Source organism: Ostrea edulis, chromosome 7, assembly GCF_947568905.1.
Source record: "Ostrea edulis chromosome 7, xbOstEdul1.1, whole genome shotgun sequence".
NCBI classification, from domain to species: Eukaryota; Metazoa; Mollusca; class Bivalvia; order Ostreida; family Ostreidae; genus Ostrea; species Ostrea edulis.
In genome coordinates, this window is record NC_079170.1 from 60,081,668 (window position 1) to 60,101,316 (window position 19,649).

Genomic DNA, 19,649 nt, shown 5'->3' on the forward strand with positions numbered 1-19,649 from the left:
AACACCAGCCGCAGAACTCAGGATGTCGCATGCTTATACATGTATCTTATTGCAATCGAAGACTCCTGTTGATACAAGTATTTGTTGCTTAATTGATAAAAACAGTAACAAAAGTTCCACCTGCAGGTGTTACATTTTATCGACATTTCGCATACATGCAACAGGTTACATGTGGGAGGGATTAAATTTCATGTCATCATGTATCGCTTCACATTTTAGTATGATGTTTCTTGTTTTATATACTAATGTTTTGGCATTCTAAACACATATCAGAGCAAAATATACAGAATTAAACAAGTGATCATTGAATATAAACAGTGGTAAGTGTTACGTAACATTTGAACAATCTCCATGGGCAACAAGGACAACGAAAACAATAGACGTAATCTAAGTGATTTTTCTTGGTATTTTACTGACTCTAAACTCTACATTGAATAAAGAGAGAAAGAGAAAATCTAAAGTCTTCAACAATTATGACCAATAATCAGACTTTGTGTTTTCCCCACCAAGTCGTTATATCTGGGGAGAACATCAACTACAAGTAATAGGTTACTGGCATCAAATGTAATAATCTATCAGGCTTAATTAGAAGGCGAGGAGTATTTTATGTGAGAATATGCTTTGAAACTCCGAACGACTTGCTTGATTTGTCAGGTATTTAACCTTTGCAGATCAAAATACAAATAAACTTTCACGTCTGGTGTAAAACATTAAGTAGATGGATATTTAATATATCAAAATATTTAATTCATTCTTAAGATGAGCCTACATGTAGATGTTCTTATAAAGAAAAATAATAAATCATGCATATATACTTATTGATTTAAAGAAAGACAGATGTATTTACAATTAAGAAATAAATAATTCAGGGTTATGTACACGAAGAGGAGTGATTGACTTTTCAGATATAATGCCTAGTGATATTAGCTATTTAATCAATTTTAATTAAAAAAAAAAACATAAAAATTATCGTAAGTACATGTAAATAAGCGTTTGCATTAAAAAAAACCACACCGGAATTCAGAATTATACTCGCGACTAGAAGTTATTTTGATGTCCTAATACACCATTAATCTTCAATACCACGCTTAAGGTACTAAATGTTCCAGTGGCATAACAAAAATTTCATTGTAACATTGGTTTTGTGTAAGCAACAGTACGAAGGTCGGGGCATTGACAGTGAAAAAGACTTCTAGTTACATGAATTCTACCACTAATATAGTTTATAATTTGTGAGAGATCGTTTTTGATTTTCTTGTATATAATATGCATTGTTATTGTTTTTGTTATTTTTTGTTCAATTTTCGTATGATTTATTTTGTTTTTACAGTTACATATTTTATTCTGTGATATTGTTTCAAAATTGATTTCTGACGTTTATGACCTTAATGAGAAGTTTGCATGATAGCAAACGTCAAATGACACCTGCAAGTAATTCATACTGTTCAAGGCCGAATTTTCCGTATTCCGGAGAGTGCATTGCATGAAAACATCACCAATATTTTTAAGTCAGGTAAACATATTATCAAATTGTTTCTTCTCTTTATTTTCTTCTCAGTTAATGAATGCAAGTACATGTACATTTGTATATAAAACATTAATATGCATTGTAGTATACATGTATAGGATTTAAGTGAAGAAAGAAACGAATCAGTATAAACTTGAAATTTCGCATTTTTTTCTTTTCAGGATGACCAAATTGCAGGTCGTTTTAGCTCTCTACATATGTCTCAGTACGTTGCGCCCTACACGTGCAAGTATATGTAAGACTTATTGCGATTCGAATAAAACGGGAGAGGGAACAGTTCCTTGTACCAAAAAGATCACACAACAAAGAGTGAAATATACAAGATGTGGGCTATTCTGGGCGAGTCGCTGCAGAAAGGGAACGTAAGTGCATCATTTCTATTAGAAGATCGTGTAAACTATTCCCATTTACTCTGCATAGTAAAAGTGAATTTTAAAAAATCATTTCTTTTCATTCAATTCGGTAAATTATACTTGATGTAAATGGATAAACAATTTTGTAGCGAATATGCATCTTATATGATGCGGAGCTGTAGTACTGTACCAACCAAATGACAGCAGAGGAGTCAAATACATTGTGACGTCATAAAGCGTAATTTCACGGCACCTTTCTATACACGATATGAAAAATGTTAATTGAATCAATCAAATTGCCTCTTAAATGTGAAATCAAATTATTTTAAAAAAAGATATCGTCATTTTTTCAGATGGTAGTATTTGTTCTTTCAAAAGTTAGAAAACACTAGCATCAGAGTATTGTGAAATTCCTTCTTGATTTTTAAACAAAAAAAAATGTGGCTTCATATTCAACATGGTTGTTCTTATCCCGAATATTTATTCCAAAACAGTAATTTTTTTTAGCATATCATTTGCTTCTTGTTATCTATACTACAACATGCAGATATAATAATTTCTTGTTTTTGTTCCTTAATCAGGAAAACAAAATTGCCATTTGCTTATGATTTAAGACACATTGTACATGCACCTTCTTGTAGTTTTCAAATTTGAACCTATTTGTATTTTGTTTTGTTTGTTTATTACGGTTAATCAATTGTTAAATCAGCAAAAATGACAACACAACTAGGAATTTTATGCCGAGATAACTTGATCTTTTTAATCAACGCATGTGCATGAGGAAGAGAGAGGAGCGGATCTCGAACGGAAGAAACCATGTAAAGCAAATGTATGATCGCATCATAATGTGTTCAGAGGAAGAAGTAAAAATTAATCTCATCTTATGTTGCAAATTTTGCAAACTGTTACTGATGTTTTTATATTTTAAATGTCCGACACTTCTGAACATCAGAATCACGTGATCACCCTGTAATGATCCTTTAATGATCTTTGGAGTAATCGTCAGGTCTATTTTTATTTCACATTGGTGGGGGTACATTAATTATTAATTTACATGTGGATTTGACTTGGGCGGGGGTAGGTTTATTTCTAAATCACATGGAAGTGGTGATGGGGGTGGGAACACAAGATCTATATATGCTATCCACACTGTATCTTAATCAAAATGCAGATCTTGTGAACTGTCATAGTGTAACATGTAAGGCACTTCGCAGGATCGAATGCGTGGTAGGTCTATGTTTAATTCACATGGGGATTTTACATGGATGGGAGTAGGTCTGTTTTTAATCGCATGGTATGGGGTGGGGTATATCTATCCACAATGTACCTTTGCGGTAATTCCCATTTTACACTGTATTATATAGGTCACAAATTGTTCAAAATGAACATCTTTAGAATTTCCATTGTTTAACAAACTAAACACTTCTTAAGATCTAATGATGTTTTTGAATTATCCCTTAGATTATCAGAAAACCTGTTCACCAACTCGTTTATTTACTTTTCTTTTGTAAAATTGTAGATGTATAATTATTTGTATCAAATTATTTCAATTTTCAATCACTGTAACATCAACAATTTTGTCATGTAAGCCCATATATACATCTCAGTTACACTGTTTCATAGTGTGCAATGAATGATATGACTACAAAACATGCTTTTTCCACACTATATCTCGGTCATATTGTCATTACCAGGTGGAAGTTTGTGAGTCCCTATCCATAACGTAATTTACATTCTTTGTCTTTGATTGATATATTCTTTTCACTACTCTCTTTCCTCTTTCGTACGGGTACACTCCCCTGCTATCCCTCAAAGTCGAATGATTTGACCTATCAATATTCAATTTAACATATCCACAAACGATTTGAGGGTTTAATACCGTTACACCTACTTACAAATTAATTAAATCCATCTTTTAATTTTTCACTATTTTAACTTAATATCTACAATTGAATTGAATTGGACATATCTAATTCCTTTGACACTATTTTAAATGAACAAACTTGAGATTACTTGACTATGATTGAATAACTGAAATATATTTTATTGAGGTTCAATAATGGCTTAGGCATCGCCAAATATATTTAGAATTTAGGACTTTTTAACAAGTCAGGCAATTCAAATTCAATTCAAAAATAAAATTCATTTCAGTTATTCAATCATAGTCATGTAATTTCTAGTTTGTTCATTTTAAAATAGTTCATTTTAAAATATTTTGCAATATTGCACGCATTCCTATCAAGTGCCAAAAATGCTTTGTTTTCAATGAATTAACCCACCTGACTTGAATATGGTTAAATCAAATTCTCTTTATAGTATATACATATGTATATATAGGTTTACATGATCAATGGAGTCATGATGCAAGTTGCTAGAGAATAAATGCAAAACTATCAATTCATCGGCTTGTTAATCAATATGTATTTTTAAGGAGCAAATTATGTCACTTCGCGTATTGTGGGTCGACCCATTGGACGAATAGGACGTGTCGTAATCCCTGCCCTAAAATCATACATATTAATTAGGAAACGCAATTACAATAGAGTATAATAGACATGCAATTTGCAGTCTCTCTCTCTCTCTCTCTCTCTCTCTCTCTCTCTCTCTCTGTGTGTGTGTGTGTGTGTGTGTGTGTGTGTGTGTATGTGTGTGTGATATTTTAGAAAAGGTGCGTTCGTTCAAATAGCCTGTGGCTCAGGACTGGGGTTTGTATGTAGACCATTTTACTGAATTTACAATGATATTTTATTCCTCTCTGGGAATTTAAGCTTATAATAAAACTCAATTATACGAGATAGAAAGTCTTGTTTTCAAGCGCTGAAGTTTAATGTAATTTGAAACACACTTCCAATAAATGACTTTGGTTTGAACTGTTCTGTTGCAGTTACCTTGTCTATACAACAGTGACCAAGTGCTGCTCAAAGACATGTAAAGGTAAAATGTTGTTCTGTGTTCTCCCAGTGCGATTGCATGATTTCTAGATAGTATCTGTAACATTAAGTACAGTAAAAGTCTGACGTTTAGTTCGCACGGGAATTTTCTACCAGTAGACCAAAAATTAAAGCCATGGCATTGACTTCATGGGATGTATCTTCCCCTTTCATGTAGTATTCATACGCACCCAATCTCATGATTCATTGGAAAGTATTAAAATAGGGCAATGTTGATATTTATCAGATTAATAATAATTGTCAAGTATTATCTAAGCCCCACGTGGAGGTCCCATGTTAACATTATAGAAACATGCAATGTCGTAGTCCCTATTTTATATAGAAAATGGTTATTTGATATTTTGGTGCATTTTCCATTATATTGTCAAATTGCATGTTTTACGTGTCCACGGCCTTCACAAATTTGTCCAATAAATAAGTAAAATCTTTTTTGCCACGAATTTTCTGAAAATATGCTATTCATCTTAATTATGAATAACATTATAAAGACTTAAGACTATAGACTGTCATTTCATACATTACAAGCATCTATTATATATTGCATATATGTTTGCTAGTATCCCGTGGGGATCCGGGTTAGAATAGGTCATCAGTACCCCTTGCTTGTCGTAAGAAGGGACTAAATGGGGTTTATCTTTCTGATGAGACCGCAAAAAGAGGTCCGGTGTCACAGCAGGTGTAGCAAGATACATATCCCTCCCTGCTCAAAGGTGGTAAGTGCCCAGCATAGACCTAAATTTTGCACCCTTTTACCGACATTGGTGACGTCTTCATTTGAGTGAACCATTTTCGAGAGGGACGGTAAAGAATATACAATCAATCAATCGATCAATATTTTTGCTAGTGGTAACGTATTCGTTTAGATACATGTATCTAAACTTAATCTCTCGTTAAACTTAATGCTAGTATGGTTAAAATTTTTGTTAATTACCCTTTATTATTTTTTCCACTGGCGTCACTACATCAAAACATTGCAAGCATGTGCTTACAATTCTGTTTTTGCAATTTTTTTAAACTATATAGTTATTTTTTCATAGCAAATCCAGAAAACGCTTTGTATCAGTACCAGAGCTTTTCCTGAAGCGTTCCAAACTTGCTCCTATACACTGTGCGAAATATTAACTGCACAGTTTGAATTTCGTTACAATTGTCCAAATGAAGTAGCATCCATTTGTATGAGAGTACTTCAATCCGGATCAAAATGAAAAGATGCGTGACAGTGCCTCACCAGATCCCAATTTAGGAAAAGGGCAAAGCAAAAAATAATTCTAAAACAGCTGACTGCAATACCTTATAGAGGTTGTTTTGTACAATCATAATGTAATTGTTGAGGTACAAAAACTACTTCCAGAATGAAAATTTCTTAGCACTATATTACAATTGAAAAATATGCCCATCTTCTGGAAGGTTGCAGCCACCGCTCATCCCACCCACCCTCTCTCTTCGATCCCTGCTTACGATTATTTTATCCCTAGCTATGACACTGTCTTCTGTTAATCATTATATGTTAATGCATACAAAAAGTTGTTTACTTAACCATTTAAGAATGATGTGAAATGGGGATGGCATACGCAAGAATCAAAAAGTTGTATCAACAAAGAAACTTAACACCCCTTCATTTCACGGGCACTAGACGTTTTAGATATCTATAATAAAAACAATGTCTTCCTATAAACAAAATATTCACAAGGTATATCAAGCTGCAATCTTGGTTTTCTTTCATACCAGTTACATCGTTTGCAAGTGTCGACAAAAAGTTTGACAAATACAACTTATCATTGGGTCAAATACTGTGTGACGTGTTTCATACCGATTGTTAGGTCGTTCTTGACACACTGATTTTGACTACGGATAACTCCGTTTACCTTATCAAGATATAGGGGTCACGGCGGGTGTGACCGGTCGACAAGGGATGCTTACTCCTCCTAGGCACCTGAATCCACATCTTGTATATCCAGGAGGCCGTGTTTGTCCAACTCTCTATTTTGTATTGCTTAGGAGTTATGCAATTTATCACTGTTCTTTATATTCGCCTTTTATAATGCACCTTTTATAATATAATGATTAGACCCCTACCGTTTAGAAGCAGCGTTGTCAATGTCTTACCTCTTGCTTCGTCATGGTAAACTGGAAATGAAGTCCATTTATCGGCTATAATTAATAGATAAGCATCGTCTACTGCTTCTCAAATGTAACAAATCAATAAAGGAATATTGAATCTTAAGTTATTGCAACACACCCTGGTCTTTTCTGTTCATTCTCTAGAGATGAAACACAGATACTCGACGTTTTAAATGTCTATGATAAAAATATGAACAGAATATTCACAAGGTATATCACACCCCACCTTTCCATCAATTAATGACTTGTAGTTTAAGAGTGTTTCGGAGGTATTTGGATGCATCATGCTAGCTGTGTTTATCAATACTTATCATCAAGGGTCCACCTATGACGTTAAACTATCCAGCATATGCTTCAGATTTGACATATAATAATATTATGTTATTACTGTGTACCATATGCAACAATAGGAGCTTATGAATAGCATTTTAATAGATTTGATGCTTGGGTATAAAGTTATTACAACAATCAGTTTTGGAAATTCTCTTTTGTTGATATAAGACATGGGACATGCTAAATATGTTCGAAATGTAGGAACGTAAGAAGTAATATATACGTTACGTTCACATGCCCCTTCGATTGTTTCAAAGTTCATTAACGGTCTGTTGCCTCAGGTTCATAATATTATTCATTTGTGAAGATATGTTGAATTAAAGGAAGTTGAATTAAGGACGTTAATGTTTCTAATTGTGAAAGTTAACGGAGGATGGGGTGTGTGGAGTAGTTGGTCCATGTCTCAATATTGCTCCAGAACATGTGGACGTGGCTCAAAATCATACACGAGAGCACGTCACTGCAACAACCCTACACCAAAACACGGAGGAAACAACTGCCAAGGACACAAATGGGATAGTATAGTCTACTCCTGTAACACCATAGAATGTCCGGGTATGATGATGTCTTATAGCATATCACATACATGTATATATCTCTCTACATCGATATAACTATATTTTATCTACTGTATTAATTGCTATAAATTAGTTGATGGGGTGTGGTCTGTCTGGGGATCGTGGTCATTTGATGGGCAATGTTCAGTCACATGTGGTAGTGGAAACATAAACAAATTTCGGACTCGGTCTTGCAACAACCCTCGTCCTAAGAATGGAGGAAAACCTTGTGTAGGCGACGAGTTAAAAAGAAAGAAATCCACTTGCAATAAAGGCAGCTGTCCCGGTAAGACTAATTGTATTGGGACAATCTCTCTCTCTCCCTCCTCTCTCTCTCTCTCTCTCTCTGTCTCTCTCTCTCTCTCTCTCTCTCTACCTCTCTCTCTCTCTCTCTCTCTCTCTCTCTCTCTCTCTCTCTACCTCTCTCTCTCTACCTCTACCCCTCTCTCTAAGCTTGTATAATTCCTGTATAGTGTAAATAATACATTTGATAATACAATGAAAACATAAAAATGATAATCACCAAATCCAATTATGTAAACATTACCATATGCTTTCTATTTCTCATCATGAACTAGATTTATTTCATGTATCCATGGTTTGTAATGTAAATAGTTTTATTTATATCTAAGTGTATGTTTAGGTTTTAATGTCAAGATAAAATATCACACGCGAGTCACAATATTTGATATCGAGGAAATAATGAAATTCCAAAGGTTTAATACATTGAAAAGCCATTGATAAATATCGATATTGCCGATTGCATCGTATCTTCCATTGTGCAGTCAATGGGAACTGGTCATCTTGGGGTAGTTGGAAGCAGTATGGGAAATGTTCTGTCTCATGCGGGAACGGAATGCAGAAACACGTAAGAATAAGGAAATGTGATCATCCAGCCCCTAGTCATGGGGGAAGTGATTGTCATGGAAATGGTAGAGAACTGTCGTTGAAGAAATGCTTTCTAAAAGTGTGTCCAATAGAAGGTAAATTTGAAAAGGGAATAGGAAATGTGTATTCCACAGAAGACTTGTGTTATATGTTCGTTATTATGATTTAATTTGCTAATACAACCTGTTGATGGATTAAATGCTGTCTGGCGTGTTTCATACTAATTGTTACATTGTAAGCTATTCTTACTGATTTAGACAATGGGTTACTCCGTTTGCTTAATCAAGGTAAAAGGCTCTCGGCCACACCGGCCGGTCAATGTTATACAATAATACCGGGATAATAATAATACAGCCTTTATTTATCCAGGATTACATAGTTAACGATAACACTAGTTTTCAACATGGTCCGGCATATAACATACATACAGACATATATTAATCAAATAAACATTGATTAAAAAAAGTAGAATACATATAAAGAATTGAGAAATAGTTATGAATGTAAGATAAATAGGAACAAAATGAAGCTTAAAAGTATGGCAATAATCTCTAAGATAATTTCTCTTAAAATACACAACACTTGTTGAGTTTCTTATATTTTCACTCAAGGCATTCCACATTGTGTTCCCTGAAACGCTGAAAGATCTTCTAAAATATTCTGTGTTTGCCCTGGGTATATACAATACATTTGAATTAGAATTTCTAGTTTGCCTCTGACGGACTTCTGATACATATTTAAAACATTTGAATAATCTGGCATTAAACCATGTAAAACTTGATACACTAAAATTACTTTTCTATAGACAAAGTAATCTGATAGAGGCAACCAGTTAAGTTGTTTAAACATGACATTACATGGCGTTTAAAAATGTCTGATGTTAAGAATTACCCTTGCAGCTCGTTTTTTCAATATAAAAAGCTTATTTACATTTTTAGCATTTCTTGGATTGCTCCATATAAGTTCCTTTTTTATTCTTCTAAGTCACCTGGTCCCATCTCTGTTATGCAATTTGTTTGTCCTACTCTTAATTTTATATTCTATATATAACGCATGAGATTGATTACTGTTTGTTATCTTCACTTTTTATTAAGATATGTATGTAAAAGAAAAACATGGAATGTACGTGTCTCATCTAAATCCTGTTTTGGGGTGGTCGGTGTTAAAATGATTTTGAGATAAATCAAACTTTTAATCGAGACAAGAGACTACCTTGATTATTTGACAACATAATTATCATTCCAATCAAGATCACCCATTGTGTAAGGAGAAGAAATGTAGCAGATATGGAGACTGTGGTTGTGCATTTGGTTTCTTTGGAAATGGATTTAATTGTAAAGGTCAGTATTTGATAAACACTTTCAGAATAGTGTTTCTTGAAAAGAAATGAATCAGAAAAAAATCTTAAAGATAGGATTGATGGATACTTGTTAAATTGATTACTTTTAGGAAGTCGAGGAAAACGTTTCTTGGTACTTTTTCCGGAAACAGTACCAAATTTACCCTCTGAAGTCGAGACCAACCGATCTTCAGAAATATATATAGCCTCTCTAGTTGATAGCAAAGTCACATTGCAATCCTCAAATAAATATTTGTCTGGGTCATCATACAGTAAAGGAAGTTGGGTATCAAAAGGGGCCACAACTCTTACGATACCAATTCAGATGCGAACTGTAGATTTTAAAAAGGAAAACAAAGCAATAATACTAGAATCGTCTGAACCCGTCTCTGTTGTAAATTTAAACCATGACGGATTTTCATCTGATAGCAGTCTTATTTTGCCGATTGAGAGTTTGGGAACTAAGTATGTCGTTGGATCAACGGAACCATATTCCGCGCGATTTGAATCTTTCAAGAGCCAGGTAGCGATTGCTGCAGTACAGAATAACACTACTGTGTCCATTACTTTCAAGCTAAAATCAAAGGGTTCAATACATTTCCTGCAAAAGAATTATAAGTCTGGTGACAAGGTAGATCTAAATTTGAATAAATATGACAGTTTCCAGTTTTCTCACGGGACAGATCTCACTGGAACATTCATTGAATCTAGCAAACCGATCGCCGTATTTTCTGGTAATCGCTGCAACAAGCTACAAAGGTTTGGGTTTTGCAGTCATTTGATTGAACAGCTGCCTCCAATTGACAAATTAGACAATCAGTTTATTGTACCTCCAAGTCTCAAGAGGAGTGGAACAAAAGTACGTATCATTTCTGCCAAGAAGACAAAGATAACTTTTCGTGTAAACTATGGAAAACGAGAACATGTAATGGAACCTGGAACTTCGCATGATGCTGAGATGTTTGGTGATCATTCTGTTTACATTCATGCAGACGGACCGATCATGGTCTTAAGTTTTGCAGTTCAGATGGGCCGACGTGGTAAGGGTGACCCGTACATGTCTGTTGTCCCAGGACTTAACCAGTACCTAAGTCAATATCAGATTGTGGTTCCTTCAGGATACAATCAAAATTACCTGTCGATCATTGTCAAAGCTGAATCTAAATATAAGCTTCGCATCGACGGTAAGACTTTATCTGATGATAGCGTTTTATCGGAGAGAGCGGTATTGGCTGGAAGAGAGAAATACTTATCACTGGTCGTGGAAGTTCGGAGGGGTGGTCATAAAGTTGAAACTCTTGATAATTCAAGATTTGGTCTGATGGTACATGGTAATAGTTCTGGAGACGGTTATGGATTCGCAGCCAACATTATAAACGTTTCCTGATCAATTTTGATCTGAAATCGTTCTACTGGTTATGGTTCAATGGGCATCATTCAAATAAAAAAAACATTATGTAAAATTGTTTGAGTAATCATTTTGATTGAGAATCAGCATGGTTATATCAGAGATATCTGGACAACACCATATATGGACACTGTGTCCAACATACATGTAAAAAAAAATCCATGGAATCAAAGTTTAGTTGCGTACCAACACTTATCTGTCACGGGAAATCAGGTTTCAGTATCATGGGAAGAATCTGCGCCTTTGAAATTTAATGATATAGGTTTGGGGAGGAAATTTCACTACCTATCTGAAAGTGACACGAACGAATTCAGATAAACGAGTTCATAGCGTTCTTTCGCGAAGAAAATGTTTCTGTGAATGGCGATCCGAGTGAAGTCTATGATATATATGGATTGTACCACGATATCTGTATGGCGATCATGACGCGTATCAACGTCAACGACGTCGAAAACTTCAGAAAAGGTAAGGAGAATAATATGTCTACTGAGCCATAAGCTTGCTGGAAAGGAATGAATGATGAAGCGGGCAAAATGCCGTATGGGTAATTATTTCACTGTAGTATTTGTTTTATCACTGAGTGGGTACTTTACTCTACATTGAAATTCGAAAAAACATTTTGCATATACTTTTAGTAAATAAAACGCTCTTATTCAATAGTAGATAATCATGGAATTATCTAAATATAGCAAGATAAAATGACACTGTGTAGTTATGTTAAGGTTACCAAAAGTAAAATTAATAAAAATTACAATTTATGAATGTGTTATTATATTGTCAAAATCCATGTCGCTACGTAAATGACGAATTATCAGTATTTGATATACAAGAGAGGACCCGACTTTTTATTATCACATGATCATATCAGTCAAGTGATTCAATATCTATACATTCTAGAGGTCGTCCAATATATCGTTTCGGTGCAAGTGAAATATACCATAGTATTGAATTGATTGATTGATTGATTGATTATGGTTTTACGCCGTTTTGGCAATATTTCAGCTATTTTACGGCGGTTAACTAATTGAAATATGTTGTGAGTGTTTGAGTTTCCCTGACGGCCCCAGTGAGCTTACACTTTTTCGAGAATCAGGGAAACGCTCTTTTGTGGACCAAAGGGGTTGTGATCCTTGACACGGGACATCCTTTAACATCCCGTCTGACGAATATGATAAACAGGTAAAAAAGAAGAAGGTATTTTCGTGTATACAAACAGTTGTATTATAAAAGTGTTCAAATTTTTCTATAAAAGTTGCATTCTTGTAAATATTGTATAATATAATAATTGTCAATGTTTTTAAAAAGTTCGTGCATTGATTGTACATTACCAAAAAGTATATTCCGTATGGGCGTAAAATCAATGCATTCTTAAAGAATGTGATATATAGTTATTGGACAGTCCCAAGATAAACAGTCAGGCTGAAGTTCTCTGATTAGCAGGTAAGAATGAGTCAATTTTGAATGTTCGATGCGTATTCTTGAAAGTAAAGCGTACTGAGATTTACTTGAAAACGTAGGGGAATGTCATACAAGTTTTTAAACCTAGCATTGTAATTATTCAAGTAGAAATGAAGAACATCGTCAAATTCTAGGGTATTTCTCGCAAATAATGATCGATTATAAAAGTACCAAAATAATCGTACCTTCCCCTAGCAAGATTCCTTGAGATACATGTTTCCTCATCTGGTTTTACACAAAAATTCATCTTTCACTTGCGCCAAGTAGTTGTTTACTCACGATTGACTTTTGTATTTCAAATGCCTATACATATTAAGAACGAATTCAAGATCACAATGACCATAGCGTATATATATAAATTAAATTGGAGACTTTTATAATATGAAATGATAAGTAATTATATGACAAGCATTTGATAAATAAATTTAGACATATATATCTTTAAAACTTGATAGTGGTAGAAAATAACGACACAATATTATATTTTCCCCATGATGCAACAATATATCTATTCATCGTGATATATTTTTTCATTGCTACGTCATTGATGTACATTTCTTTACCGGACGGTGATTTTTCTCGGGAAGCTGCTTTAATGTTTGTATTTCCGTTTTGCATTTTGTGATTAAAGTTTAAAGTGAAGGAGCCTCATATCAAACTAGTAAAGTGAGTTTATCAGGAACTATGAAGATGAATACGTAGATAGGCAAGCCATACTGTTCAAGAAGACAGCCTTGTCGTGGTGTTATATATATATATATATATATATATATATATATATATATATATGAAAACGTTTAAATTTCACAACTTTTCAATCACTGTCTACAAAAAAGCAATGTAAAAATGGCGAAATCAGTTATTGTACCAAAATTATTTGTCAGATAATTTATTTTACAGATGTACATTTGTATGTCACAATGCCCTTAATAGCAATATTGCATGATATACTGATGAAATTTTAGAAGATAGCCTTGTAACTGATGGCTGTCAATGGGATATTTTTAGGCTTCCTACATTTAATATTTTCGTTGACACAGCTTGTGTTCCATATGTATGTATATTTTGATATCCAATGTCATAAATGATCCCATTGCATGATAAAATCTTAAATTCGAGAAACTGAGGAACTCTCACGCAGAGGCAGCAGTACTCCCAGTATTACTAGTATTATCCGTCAATAACAGGAGTGAAGATAAGTGTTTGATTACATATATTTTGATTTTACATTCGGTCAGGTAAACAAAATAATTCCCTCTTCAAAGCTAATTCGATATTGATCAAATTATGATAAAATGCCTTGATTATCATATAGTGATTCGATGATTTAGACACATCCTCCTTTCTAAACTAATTTGTAGAAATGACGAAATACCTGTTGGTGATTCTTGGTGTCTTCATTTGCTTTGAGCAAGGATTTGTGAGAGGGACCTGTTTGGATTTCTGCGATTCTGCTCGCAGCGGTAGAGGGACAAAAAATTGTTACATCAAAACCACATGTATTGGGTATACAACCAGACGCTGTGGATTTCTTTGGGGAAAGACGTGTACAACAGGAAGGTAAATACAGGTTCAAAATGTCTGAAGAAAAATATCTTTATTTTGATTGATTGTGTATTGTTTTCACTCATATGGAGACGTAGCCATTGCTGATGAAGGGCTAGAAAATTTAGGCCTACGCTCGGCGCTTACGGAATTTGAGTAGGGAATGATATTTTATCTCGTCACAACTGCTGTGGATTTTGTAGTCTCATCCGAAGGACCGCCCCATTTAGTCTCTTCTTACTACACGCAAGGGGTACTGAGGATCTATTCTAACCCGGGTTAACACGGGATATTTCGACATTGTATTTAAACAAGAGATAGTTTATCAAATAAGTACCATAAGTTTCACGAATGTATGGTTTCACACAAGGAAAACAATACCAGAAAATAGTATTTAGGTGGTTTAAATTTAGAATTAGAAATAGCAAGTAATATAACCACAATTTTATTGATTTTTTAGCTACACAAGGTACTTGTCCAAAAAATCGTGCTGTCCTATTTCTTGTAAAGGTATGTTATCTTTCACAATTACCATCACAATCATCGTAGTCGTTGAAATCATCATTTACATGAAATAACTGTCAAAATAGATTGATGGCATTGTTCGGCTATTGCTTCACAATTTAATAGCGTGTAACTGAATGTGCGCTACTTCACTCGTTAGTGAAGGATTACTCAATTTCCATATGAAATATTACTCGTTAAGATAAGAAAGAAACTGGGAAATATATTTGTGTTCTTTCCTAGGAATATCCAACATAATCATGTGCATGTTGCAAATTTGATGATGTATGTATAAGTGTATCAGCATTAAATAATAGGCGAAATTCAGATGACTTTCCAATGTCCTTAGGCATTTCGCGTATATACAAACATTAATAGATATATGATCAATCTACTTCATTAGCTGATTTACATATTATGGTGACAAAAACTTGCATACAATTACAAGGGAAGTATACACTATGAAATATATACATAATATAGAATAAGAAATAAACCAAAAAATAAAAACCATTTTGAAAAAAAAGAACAAAAATGAATAAACAATGTGGACCAACTAAAAACCAAAGAATAAGCATCCTAAGAAGTCGAATCAACATCAAACAATCCCGTACTGATCATGTCTTAGGTAGATGTGTAAAAAAAATAACAAATAGAAAATATATGCAATCGGAAAACAAATAAAATTTTAATGTGTTTTACACATAAAAGCAATTGGTTATGTCAGATAGATATTATTGTTGAAAAAAGGGGGTGGTTGGTTATTCTGTAAACTTATGTTTACTCCTCTTTATCCAGTGAATATCACCAATTATCATAATTGTTACACATTGTTCTCCTACGCCGTTTGTGACGTCATAAACAAACGTCAATTTTACGTAGATTGTTTACAAAATGTCAGGAGAAAATATTCCCAACAACACACTAACGTAGATGAACAAACGGAGTGTGTTCACCTATAGTTCTGAATGTAAACATCACAGCTGTTTATATATTTTTGAAGTACGCGGGTATGTTAAGACAGGTCATGCTTCATTTATGCACGTAAACTGCATACTTTTTAAATTCTGTCTTACACAGAGAGAGAGGGAGCTACTAACTCTTAAAAACTATTTTGGTTGTTTACATGAGAACATTTTGTATCATAACAACATACATATGACAAACATGCGCTTCCGTATGACGTCATTGCATGACTGTTATAAACAGATCATGGAGGTACCTTAATAGAAAATGTAAAAGTAGCATATTATCCCAAGATTTAGATATTGGTCTAACTGGCGATAATGACGGTAAAATACCCATAGTATATCGGAATTACTGATAGAATCCTACCACTTTCAATAAGAAATAATTATTGAACATTTAAACACGAAACCATTTAGCCCATGTTTTACATTTTGCAAAAATGATATCGGAATTTAATATATACTTAGTGATATACTTATTTCAATTATGACATCACATTGTTTCGCGGATTTTATCCCAGTGAAAATTTTCATAACCTGCCTTAACGTACCCGCGTAAATGGACGTTCAACTATAATTGTGAATTTAAACATTGGAGCAATTTTTACAGTGCAGATATGTTTTCACAGTAAATGGACATTGGGGGAGCTGGAGTAGTTGGTCATCGTACCAATGTTCAGCAACGTGCGGTGCAGGAACACGGACATACAAACGACGTCGAAATTGCAACGACCCCACTCCTAAGAATGGTGGCAATAGTTGTCATGGATCTGCTGAAGAGTCTCTCCATAAATATTGTTTATTAAATTATTGTAGAGGTAACAAAATAAATGACAAAAATGTACATTTTCATTTGTATACATTATACATTGAATACAATCTATTTAAAACATGTTCACGTAAAAAGATACCAGTTTATCATCGACGTTTATGAATTTTAATATGAGCTTGACATGTTTATCCAATTCTCTTGCAGTAAAAATTATCTATATTTCAATATATATTAGATCACATGATAAATCACTAAGCATGTAATGTGGATGGTTTATTTCCTGAGGATATGTTTTTCAAGAATTAAACATGGGGAAAATAAATGGCGATATTCAAAATCTTGCTTTTTACATGTAGTAAATGGCGGCTGGTCAAGCTGGGAATCCTGGAGTTCAGTAAGTTCGTGTTCAGTCACGTGTGGAAAAGGTATCATGAAACATACCAGAAAAAGATTCTGCAACAATCCCAGACCAAAATATGGAGGAACACAATGTAGCGGGATGGCAAAAGAGGGGACAACTAAGGAATGTTATGCTGGAAGACATTGTCCAGGTGATCAATGTTTTACTAATTTAAACTATTAATGAAATATGTCCAATTAAATTACTATTTCCAATTATTTAGGAATGTTTCTTGGTACCAGATTTGGCTTACGTTTCTGAGATCTTTGCTAAGCATGAAAATACTATAGATGTTAGAAATGAATACAATGCTAATTATGATTTACATCAAGTATCATATTTAAAACATGTAAATTCAATTTCAATATGAAGTCGTCAATTTCCTATCCATACTTTTCCATATAAAGTTGATGGAAGCTGGGGAAATTGGACTGAGTGGATACCTAAAAGTCCGTGTTCTGTTACTTGTGGACTGGGTATACAGGTAGTACAAAAGAAACGAATGTGTGATCATCCTAAACCAACCTATGGTGGAAAAGACTGCATAGGAGAACCAGAAAAGAAGATGGAAAAAGCATGTTCCATTGGCACCGCGTGCCCGGAAAAAGGTATAACCAGATTTAAAGTACACATTACACTGATATAATTCCAATGTTATACATTACAATTTGGACTGAACAAAAATAAAACTGAACAGAATCTACAAATCAATAAATCCAAAAACACACCTGAAAACAGAAATAAACAACCTGATGCACGAAGACTTAACAGAGAGACCATTCAAAATGTTGAAATTGTTAATACAGTGATCAGAGTGGAATTATAAGAATCAAACATTTTTTGTGAAGACTCACAAACTTAACAAAAAGTACCGAGTTTACACCTCGATAAATTCTTTAAAAAGCACAGCTTGATCTTATAATATTGCACCAAATGTTATAGTTTATTTCATTATCTGTATTTGAACTTATAGGTTCTATAAAATGCATGGCAAAACAATGTAGCGAGTATGGTAGATGTGGGTGTTCATTTGGTTTCTATGGAGATGGATTTACATGTACAGGTAAGACAACTAGATACTATGCATCGTTATAACTTGCATTTTGTATCTAATTTGTGTTGACCCATGTATTCCTGTGCAGATGGTCTATCAGTTTTTATGTAATTTTGCAGGAAGTCGCGGAAAACAATTTCTAGTACTATTTATGGAAAATGCAATAGACTATTTTTCAATTAAAGACCATTTCTCGAAATTGTACATTGCCTCACGAAGCAACTCCATTATATCATTAAAAACGTCTTCATCCCTACCCACAAAAATGAAGAATAAATTATCTAAGTCGTTTCGAGTAAAAAGGAGTCAAGCTGATATCAAAATACCGGTCCATATGCGAGCAGTAGATATGAAAACAGAGAAGAAAGGAATACTGGTAGAAACATCTGAGACTACTTCTCTATTTGCTGTGAATCACGACGGGTGGTCCTCCGACAGCACCTTGATCTTGCCGGTCGAAAGACTAGGTCGTCGATATATCGTAGGGTCCTCGGCTCCATTCAACTCTCGCTCCTCTGATTATAATAGTCAAGTTGGTTTTGTTGCTGCAGAAGATGGCACAACAGTAACAATGACACTCAATATAGCAGGAGGACACGAACTTCGGTTCAAAAATAAAACTTATAAAAGTGGTCAAACAATGCAATTTCATCTGGAAAAATATGAAGACTTTCAATTGTCTGATAGCCATGACCTCACTGGTACGCTAATTGAATCATCAAAACCGATTGCTGTTTTTGCTGGGAATAAATGTAATAAACTGAATAGATTTGGATATTGTAGTCATCTTGTGGAACAACTTCCACCCACGAACAATCTAGACAAAACCTTTATAGTACCCCCAAGCCTTCTTAGAACTGGAGGTTTGATTCGAGTCGTTGCTGTATCAAAAACAAATATTGAGTATCAAATTGACGGAGCGAAAACAAAGAAAACATTGGAAAATTCACAGTATTGTGATATTGAAGTGAAAGATAAAAGCATTACATACATAAAGGCTGACAAACCTGTTCTAGTCCTGAGTTTTGCTGTTCGGATAGGAAGGCGAGGAGGAGGCGATCCTTACATGACATTGGTTCCGGGACTACAACAATACATTCATCAATACCACGTAGCGATCCCAAGAGGGTTTAAAACCAATTATATGACGATCATGATTTCATCAAAATCGAAAACGTATCTACGATTGAACATGAAAAAAGTTTCCCCAAATTCCATTCTGTCAGACAAGTGTTTAACTATCGACGAAGGGAAATATTGCACGATGATTATTAAAGTAGGTGGAGGTGCACATCAGGTAGAGACGACGGATGGTACGCGGTTTGGACTACTGATTCATGGACAAGATCAAGGTGATGGCTACGGATACGCAGCAAACGTAGTTAGTCCCGGCATTGTCTGATGAAAAAACGAACTCATGAGAAGAGTAATATGTGGTGGTAGCTTTCCAAATAAACATACATGTATTTG

General features: G+C 34.2%; 2 protein-coding genes across 2 annotated transcripts; both read left to right on the plus strand.

The window, feature by feature from the left end:
- Positions 1-1,138: 1,138 nt before the first annotated feature.
- Positions 1,139-11,527, plus strand: LOC125657242 (IgGFc-binding protein-like). The gene is made up of 7 exons (XM_048887928.2): positions 1,139-1,890; positions 4,766-4,815; positions 7,650-7,841; positions 7,938-8,129; positions 8,629-8,826; positions 9,982-10,071; positions 10,181-11,527. The coding sequence occupies exons 1-7, from the start codon at positions 1,691-1,693 to the stop codon at positions 11,455-11,457; spliced, it is 2,199 nt and encodes a 732-aa protein (XP_048743885.2). The 5' UTR covers positions 1,139-1,690; the 3' UTR covers positions 11,458-11,527.
- Positions 11,528-13,917: 2,390 nt separating this feature from the next.
- LOC125657246 (uncharacterized) lies at positions 13,918-19,649 on the plus strand. The gene is made up of 7 exons (XM_048887933.2): positions 13,918-14,496; positions 14,942-14,991; positions 16,583-16,771; positions 17,082-17,276; positions 17,533-17,733; positions 18,099-18,188; positions 18,299-19,649. The coding sequence occupies exons 1-7, from the start codon at positions 14,300-14,302 to the stop codon at positions 19,579-19,581; spliced, it is 2,205 nt and encodes a 734-aa protein (XP_048743890.2). The 5' UTR covers positions 13,918-14,299; the 3' UTR covers positions 19,582-19,649.